The following is a 9,424-nucleotide window of genomic DNA, read 5'->3' on the forward strand; positions in this document are numbered from 1 at the left end:
TGATCTTTTACCGTCTATCAGATTGCATCTGAAGGTTGGAAGCAGAGGTGAGTGAGAAACCGGACACACATATACATACTTATGTGGATAATTTGTCCAAAGTCAAAACATGTGAGGAAATGTTGATAGGTATTCAGTTGTGTGGGTTCTTCTTTTTCCTTCCCCCTATATTAACTAAATATGTATCAGAGAAGTATTGTACGATGCAGGAATACAACATTTAACATATCAAATACCAAAACACTAAATAAAATAATTATGCATATTTCAATAGGATTTTTCTCTTCAAACAGAAAACTTATTTATATCTTGTTGGAAGTGAAATTTGTTTTAGTTAGCACTAAGACTTTCACATACCCATTTATTCAATCAATTTATATCCCCACTCGTCTCACATTATTTGGTTCCAGTAACAATGTGTCTCAAAAGAAAAGTGCCTTGTAACTAGTCTACCACAGTGCTTTAGCTGTTTCTCTACCCAACTTTTTTTCATTCCAGATTATGGAACATTGTTCTAGTACCCATCCCATGATGTGTCTGTCATTCAACACTTTAAATGTTAAATGTTGTACTATTGTTATGCATTCTTTTATACAGTGCTTTTTTTCTAAAAAAAAAAAAAAAAAAGGTGCCGGAACTCAGACATTTCATACAACCTGCCTTGCCTACCCTACAAGGTTCCATCCAAAAAAGGCGCCGGAACTCCGTTCTGGGCGTTCTATGAGAAAAAAAGCCCTGCTTTTATATACCTCATGTTCAAAAGTGACTAAGAATCAAAATATAAATCAGCTTCCTCCTCCTCCTTCATTTTCTCTTCATTTCTATTATTTTATTATGATGATCACAGACAATGAAAAGTCACTATCACTGCTGTGAGAGAGGTGGCCATGTAAATAATTTAAATAAATAAATAATCTGAGTAAAATTTCCAACGTCCCCTGCCCGATAAAACCCATCTATGTCTCACCCACAGGAAGTGTTTACCAATGTGATAGTAACACCTCTTATTTCACAGCAGAAGAAAATTAATGATAATGCATTATGAATAATAATTATAGGGGAACTGTTTACACAGTTACTGGTGTTAATGCTACTTGGCCTCATTATTGCCACAGAGGAGGCCAATAACTGAGATTTAATCTGAGATTTAATCCATGCTTTTGTTTTTTGCAGATCTCTTGCCCTGCAGCAAATTGTCCCAGGACTTTTGGGTTCCAGCTGACTTCACAAAACCAATGATGAAACAATTATTTTGGGGGTTACTTCTGGTGAGCTCAGCAGGTAAGGAAATTAATTCTGGGTAACCAACCTTTTCCTATTTGTAAACTTTATTAGGATCTTTGCTATCAATACCAGGAGGTTAAGTAGAGGAGGAAGAGACAGAGAGCAACATTCCAGATTCAGATGTACAAATTTATCAATGTTGTTTTCCCCTCATTCTCATTCTTGGATGCATTTTTGCTCCCTAATTACACAATTGTCACTAGATTTACTGTTACTCTACAGCAGTGGTTCTCAACCGTCCTAATGCCGCAACCCTTTAATACAGTTCCTCATGTTGTGGTGACCCCCAACCCTAAGGGCTCTCCAAGCGCACACTGACGCCACCCACTCACCCGCCGCGCCCAGGGCTCAGCGCGCCTCACCTGTTCTCGCCTCACTTCCGAAGGTCGCCGGCCTGCCTGGCTCCAGCTGGCCGGGGAGGGGGGCAGGAAGGCCACTCTGCCGGCTGCGCCCAGCCTGGTTGGAGAAGCACCCAGGCGGGGAGAGGGAGAGAGAGAGAGAGAGAGAGAGCCAAGAGGGCGACAGCGCCAGCAGAGCTTAGTTCAGCCTCTTCCGCGGAAAGGGCCGCGAAGCAGCGCGGCCTCCCTTAGGAGATGCTCAACGGAAACGAATCTGGCGCTGCAATGGCCCCCAGCTCGAAGCCGTGCAGAGACGGATAGAGGAGCGGTGTCTCGGTTCCTAAGACCATCGGAAATATGTGTTTTCCGATGGTCTTAGGCGACCCCTGTGAAAGGGTCGTTCGACCCCCAAAGGGGTCGCGGCCCACAGGTTGAGAACTGCTGCTCTACAGTAAAATGGGCAGCCAATAAATTAGTATAGTATAGTATGGTATGGTATGGTATGGTATGGTGTGGTGTGGTGTGGTGTGGTGTGGTGTGGTGTGGTGTGGTATGGAATAGTATGGAATAGTATGGAATAGTATGGAATAGTATGGAATAATATGGAATGGTATGGAATAGTATAATATATAATCAGTCTGACCCAGTATGATGCAAGAATGTTGTGTATAAACTTGGAAACCTAAAGTGGAATTCCTTGTAAATTCCAAGTATAAACTCTCATTTCCTTTTCTAGAGCTATGTGATATGTAATAATAAATCTTTATTGATTAGCCCTTGGGCCATATCAAAGTGCAAAGTTCCAGCAACAAATTATTACTAAAGCAGTTTAAAAGCAGTTTAAAATGATAAAAGCAGTTTAAAATGAAATTTGATAAAATACAGTTTAAAATGGAATTAGAGTAAAATACGACTTAAAATGAAATTGGAATAAAATACAGTCTAAAATGAAATTAAAATAGAGTACAGTAATTTAAAATATAGATGAAATATGATAAAATTACATCTTGGAGTCATCCTTGCAATCTACCCCAATCAGTCCCACATATGCAGATCTCAACCGAACCATTTCGTTTAAATACTGTGCTGCGTTAAATGTTATTTTCAAGTTCTGGCCGCACATAAGGTAAGTTGTTTTGATATGGGGATCCCAATGAGTCATTCGTTTGGTATGTTGACCAAGGTACCTATCTCTCACCTATGTGATTGTGGTGAAAAACAAAATGACAATTATAAATCTATGATGGAATAAATTAAATAGAAAGTTTTAAAGAAATGCACAAGTCAGACAGCTATATACTTAATCTTCCAATCCTAAAGTGAAACCTCAATTTAAATGACCCCATTTAGCAGACTCTGAAAGTAACAGACCAAATTTCTTCTAGAAATAGCAGACAAGTGTGTTGCATGTGTTCTGGAGTGGACAGTTAAATTTGTGACATTTGTGTTATGATACAAATTATTTAATTCACAACAATTTGTATATCATTTGCATCATGACATCATAATGTATATGTCATGAACTGCTGGGAAAAATAAGATTAGCAATTTAACAACATTTAGGAAAACTGCCTCTCCTGAATGGGCAGTTAAACTGAGATTTCGCCATTCTTTAAAATGGAGAGAGCTAAAAAGAACTTAGGCCCATCTATTTTGTGAGGGCAGCATTGTGAGGACATGATGGAAAAAAGAGGATGCCAAAATGTCTGTATTGTGGTTTGGAAAGTTGGCAAAGGGAATGTCAGCAAGATAAAAACAACAACACTGTAACAAGCTGGGTAAGAAAGAAAGGCAGGGAAAGATTGTCCTCAAGTGTTCTGAAGTAAGACAGTTGGCTAACACTGATGATGTTACTTAGTTTGGTAATGAAATGTCTGCAAGAAAACAGCCAAGCTCAGAGAGCATCGAGGACCTTACTGTTCAACCCTGAGTTAAAATATTCTCTTTTATTGGAATAGAGTTTGCTACTCCCTTCTCAAGAAAAAGGATACACATTTCCACCAAATGTGTAGGTTCTGATTTATGTAGATAAACACTAATTTAGAAATGGCCATTATAATAATGTCAATAGATTTGCTATTTACCTGTCATCGGAGTGCGGAAGACCTGTTTACATTCTTAGCCTGCTCTGCTCTCCAGGTGTTAACTGAAAGCAGATAAATTTGAAGCTTCTCCCATTCTCCTTCTTATGGCTTGCTCTTTCCAAACTGGTCTCGCCTTTCCAATGAAAACAATCTTGCTCTGGTAGATCTCCAGAGAGAAAGTTGCCCTTGAACCACAGTTCAGTGCATAATATCCAAAGTTGCCATCTCAGTGTTTATGGCATAAAAATTGCTCAGTGTCGAGGTTTCTATTCCTCTTCTACCTTATGTGGAATCACCTGGTCTCATTTTGGAGCAAAGGAATATCTTTGCTGGAGAAAGTCCTTCTAAGTCAGCGGTTCTCAACCTGTGGGTCGCGACCCCTTTGGGGGTCGAACGACCCTTTCACAGGGGTCGCCTAAGACCATCGGAAAACACATATTTCCGATGGTCTTAGGAACCGAGACACCGCTCCTCTATCCGTCTCCGCACGGCTTCGAGCTGGGGGCCGTTGCAGCGCCAGCTTCATTTTCGTCGAGCATCTCCTAAGGGAGGCTGCACTGCTTCGCGGCCCTTTCCACGGAGGAGGCTGAACTAAGCTCTGCCGGCGCTGTCGCCCTCTTGGCTCTCTCTCTCTCTCTCTCTCTCCCTCTCCCTGCCTGGGTGCTTCTCCAACCAGGCTGGGCGCAGCCGGCAGAGCGGCCTTCCTGCCCCCACTTCTCGGCCAGCTGGAGCCAGGCAGGCTGGCGACCTTCGGAAGTGAGGTGAGAACAGGTGAGGCGCGTTGAGCCCTGGGCGCAGCGGGTGAGTGGGCGGCGTCGGTGTGCGCTTGGAGAGCCCTTAGGGTTGGGGGTCACCACAACATGAGGAACTGTATTAAAGGGTCGCGGCATTAGGAAGGTTGAGAACCACTGTTCTAAGTCCTTAATAGAATAACAGAGTTGGAAGGGACCTTAGAGGTTTTCTAGTCCAACCTCCTGCTCAAGTAGGAAACCCTATACCATTTCAGATAAATGGTTGTCCAATCTTTATACAGTGCTTTTTTTCTAAAAAAAAAAAAAAAAAAAAGAACAGCAGCAAAGAAGGCAGTGGAAGGACTTCATGCTCAGGTGGGCTCTAGAAAATATCAAGTGGAGATGTCCCAAGCAGTGGGTGAGGTCCTAGTGAACAATCCTCTTATGACCATTTTTTCTTTGGTGTGCTTTTATCTCAAGTCTTGTCACAGGAAAGTACCGGTGACCGAATCATAGGCGGCTATGACTGCAAATCAAATTCCCGTCCATTCCAGGCAGCCATTGTAACTGGAAATAAAGGCAATTGGAGGATTTATTGTGGAGCAAGCTTGGTGCACCCATGTTGGGTGCTGACAGCGGCCCATTGTAGAGCCAAACAAAGGTAAGTCAACGAAAAAATTAGCATTAAGCAGCAGGGAGAATGATAAGAATATTTATCATAGGATAAGAGCCTTGTCTTGAGAGCCAATTGATATAGTGGTAGTCATTCTTTCTCAATCCACATCAGGAAAGAGACTGGATGAGCTGAGCAGGAGCTAATGGGGAATTAGTCTGTAATCCTTACCTAGGCATAAGAGGTCTGCCCCTTTTGAATGCCATTGAACCTTATCTAGTCTGGCCCAGGTGCAAACTGCCAGTCTGCGAAGATTCCTGTGCAACAGGCATGATCAATAAAGTAGCTAAACTCTTCACATTGCTCATGCCTGACACTGACTGAAAAACAAAAAACTCTCATCACATCATGCATGGTTTTGTTGTGTGAACTAGGCAAGCACAGTGCAAAAACTCTGCTACCATGCAGGACAAATGCTAAGAAAAGGAACAAGAGTCTTGCTCTTTACCAGACAACACAACAAGAAACAGCCCTCAAAATCCAAGTCATTCCCCCACTCATAATTTGACTTTCAACCCCCAAACCCCAATATGCAAACGAAGAGGCTCAGTATACGCATGTTTTTAAGAACTATCTACTGCCTGTTATGATCTATTCAACCTAAAATATCAGTGTAGTCCACCAGAGTCAGTTTGATGTAATTGTTAAGGTGCTCACCTAGAAACCAGGTGGCGGGAGTTCCAGTTCCGCCTTAGGCATGAAAGCAGACTGGATGACTTCATAGCAATCACTCTTTCTCAGCCCAACTCACCTCCAAAATTGTTTTTGTGAGAAAAATAAATAGGAGGAAGGAATATTATGTATGTTCACTATCTTAAGTCACCCATAAAGTAATAAAGATAGGATAAAAATCTAACAAATAATCATTTCTAGTTTCTATTGGGTGGTGTTTCTCAGTCTTCTTTATGTTTTTTTCCCTGAAGCTCATTTTATTCTGTTTTATTTTGTACAGAGTGAAGGTGTGTTTAGGAAAGCACAATCTAAAAAAGGTTGAACCAACAGAGCAGTGCATGGATGTCGCTCAAGCTATCCCCCATCCAGAATACAATAAAAAGAAAATGAACAAGGATTACATGCTTATTCGGCTTAAACCCTGTGCCATAATAACTAAAGCAGTTAATGTCACACGGCTGCCTACCCGTTGCCCAAAAGATGGGCAACGATGTACTGTTTCGGGCTGGGGCACGATCAAATCACCTCAAAGTAAGGAGGCAAAAAGGGATGGGCAAATGTTTTCCTCTTGTCATCATTTATGCAAATATGGCAGTGGTGGGATTCAAATATGTGAAGAACCGATTCTCTGTGTGGATGCCGCTTCCAGAAGTCTGTTCTGTGCCTGGGCAACAAAAAATTAGCTACTGGTTCTGCCGAACTGGTGCGAACTGGCTGAATCCAACCACTGAAATATGACCCTGCCAATTTCTTACCGCTGTTTAATCTTCCACTCTGAAATTCAGTTTGTCTTATTGTACTATAAGTGCCGAGACAGACATCTGTGAAATGGCCTGTGTACTTCTAAAAAGGATGAGCTTAAAAGAAATGAGAACCTTAGGGTTAGGGTTAGGGATGGGTTTGGGGTTAGGGCTAAGGCTAGGGCTAGGATTAGGGTTGGGGTTGGATTGGTTTTAGAAGGCACTTCGAGTATAATCCATAAAAACTACAAACACTCAAGGATTTGGTGTAACTTGAAGTAGAAGTGCAACACTGGAGCCATATGTGAGAACACAAAGTATAAATTAAGTGTGGAAATCTCAGCCTTTAGTTTCCAGCTTGTATATCAGAGGTCCCCAACTTTTTGGGCACCAGGAACCGGTTCCGTGGGGAGAGGTTTTTCCGTGGACCAGAGGGTTCATGGTTTTGTGTGCTGCCTGCATCCTGCAGATGGGGCTTTGCTTGTTTGTGTGGACTGGTTGCTGGCATGCCATGGCCCGGTACCAGTACACGGACCGGGGGTTGGGGACCCCTGTTGTATATGAAGGGAAACCTAAGAACTGGTTCACCAAACCATTAAACAATTCAGTCAACATGCTCCAACTTCATGTTCTCCAGAACTATTAGGGTTCTGCCTCCCATAATTCCTAGGCAATGTGATCAAAGGGATCCCAAACAGATTTCTGATGTCTATTCAGACATTCTTGGTTTCTTATAACATTCCATAATTGGCTCAAGTTCTGCTTGTTGAAATCTGGCAATTGGGCCCGATTAGAAGGACCAAAGATGAACTTTGAATGAACTTCTCTCCCAGGAACATCTAAAAAGCCACAAATATGCCTGATGTTCATGCATTGCTAACTTTTTTTGGTTTTTGTCACTATTAACCAATTGGTATGTCTTGCAGACAAACTTCCAGCAAAGATGCAGTGTGCAAATGTCAGCATTGTTCCATATAATCAATGCAATAAAGCATATTTTGGTAGGATCACTTCACACATGTTGTGTGCCGGAGTACCTCAAGGAGGCGTTGACTCTTGCCAGGTAAGATGAGAGCTGATGACTGTTTCAGCCCTATGCCTACAGGCTTTTAAGAACATGTGAGAGTTTTAGGGGTTACATAACAACTAGAGGCATGTACAGGTAGTTCTCGACTTATGACCATTGTCAAGGTAATACTTTAACAGCTAACCAGCTTGTATAATGTGAGATGTATGATGTAATGATGGGAATGACTCAGCAGGGTCTATGTCCCTTTAAGAGCCTTTTTATAAAGGGAAGTCTCTGCTGCTGTGTTCTCTCTCTTCTGTTTCCTGCTGTAATTGTGGTTTGTTGGATCCTGCTGTATTAGCACATGTGTGTATATTGTTCCTGGTGTATGATATTGTAGATAGTGTAAGATAAACCACCATTTAATATAGACCACTGTTTACTGTGCTTACTTCTGGGTTATCTCAGTGCAATAAGACTGTGCATGCTCTGACAACCATGATTGGGACCAAAATTTCCATTGCTAAGCAAGGCAGTTAAGTGAGTCATGCCCGATTTTACAACTTTTTTGCCATGGTTTTAAGCAAATCATTGCAGTGGTTAAGCAAAGCTGCCTTCGTCGGTTGTCTTGGCTTGTTGAAAGCCATCTGGGAAGCTCACAAATATTGATCCCAATGGTAACTCCAGAATTCTGCAACTGTCGTCAATACATGCCAGTTGCCAAGCACATGAATTTTAAACACGTGAGTGTGTGGGGATGCTAAAATACTACAGCATTGGAAATGCTGGTTGTAAGTCACTTTTTTTCATTGCAGTTGTAACTTTGAAAGGGTCACTAAGTCAAGAACTATCAGTATAGGGGTTCCACTGTCATGGTTCCGATAGATGAAACCATTTAAAGAACTTCAAGGCAAGAATTCTTCCTTAAAGAACATTTTATTAGGAAACAAAGTATCGGCACTTACATAGTTGAACCCAAAACTGAGATTCCCTCTCCCCAGATACAAAGTAACAAGTTGCAATTCCCACCCCAGACACGCTGTCATAAATCACATTCCCCAATTAACACAAGCCAAGGGCTTTTCTCACCGGCCTCTCAGCCCGCCAAAACCTTATCAGACCATGTTCTTGAGTTCTCACACTTCTACATTGTTATGGTTAGCTAAACCCTCAAGCATTTACCCCATCCCCTCTTCTACATCTGAACTCTAAAAGAATAGGAAAGGCACACTAGAAGCAAAAGAGAAAATGGCTGCTGATTCTCAGTTGTCAGAGCGACGACATCCATTGTCACAGCGTTGACATCCATAATGGCTGGAGGCATGTATTTCACTCCGTCAAGGGTGGGCAAATGTGCCAGTGCTAAGGACTGCAGTCAGCAGTTGGGATCATATAAAAATGAATTAGATCTTTTTCTTGAAGTTAAACTAGGATAAGATCAACATGGGAGTGTTAAGTGACCATTTATGCCTTTTTTCCTTGTAGGGTGACTCTGGAGGCCCTCTTGTCTGCAATGGGCTACTTGAAGGTGTGGTTTCTTGGGGGAAGTCTGTGTGTGCTCAAAAAGGGAATCCAGGAGTCTATGCCAAAGTCTGCTGTGTTGTCCCGTGGATTCAGAACACAATTAAGAACTGGATACGCTCTTTCTATGATGGATTTGAATAGAAGGAAGATAATCATTTCTGAGAAGACCTTGGGAATGAATTTCCTGGCGTATCGTGTGTTTTTTTCTCCCCACGTTTCCTGAATGGGCTTAGAGTTAGAATCTGCAACTATGAGGGACATTTCACATATTATGGGATCTGGCTAAGGGCTCCGTATAGCCGGGTCAGGTTATTGGGTTGATTTCCTGCAAGTTTATTATTTCCTGGCCCCAACACTGTCAATCTGTAT

General features: G+C 42.1%; 1 protein-coding gene across 1 annotated transcript; it reads left to right on the forward strand.

The window, feature by feature from the left end:
• Positions 1-1,238: 1,238 nt before the first annotated feature.
• LOC107288023 (trypsin-3-like) lies at positions 1,239-9,196 on the forward strand. Its single transcript, XM_029284258.1, has 5 exons — positions 1,239-1,281; positions 4,918-5,098; positions 6,063-6,313; positions 7,449-7,585; positions 9,017-9,196. The coding sequence occupies exons 1-5, from the start codon at positions 1,239-1,241 to the stop codon at positions 9,194-9,196; spliced, it is 792 nt and encodes a 263-aa protein (XP_029140091.1).
• The last annotated feature ends 228 nt before the right edge of the window (positions 9,197-9,424 follow it).

This window comes from Protobothrops mucrosquamatus, unplaced genomic scaffold (genome assembly GCF_001527695.2).
Source record: "Protobothrops mucrosquamatus isolate PMUCROS unplaced genomic scaffold, P.Mucros_1.0 scaffold468, whole genome shotgun sequence".
Lineage (NCBI taxonomy): Eukaryota > Metazoa > Chordata > Lepidosauria > Squamata > Viperidae > Protobothrops > Protobothrops mucrosquamatus.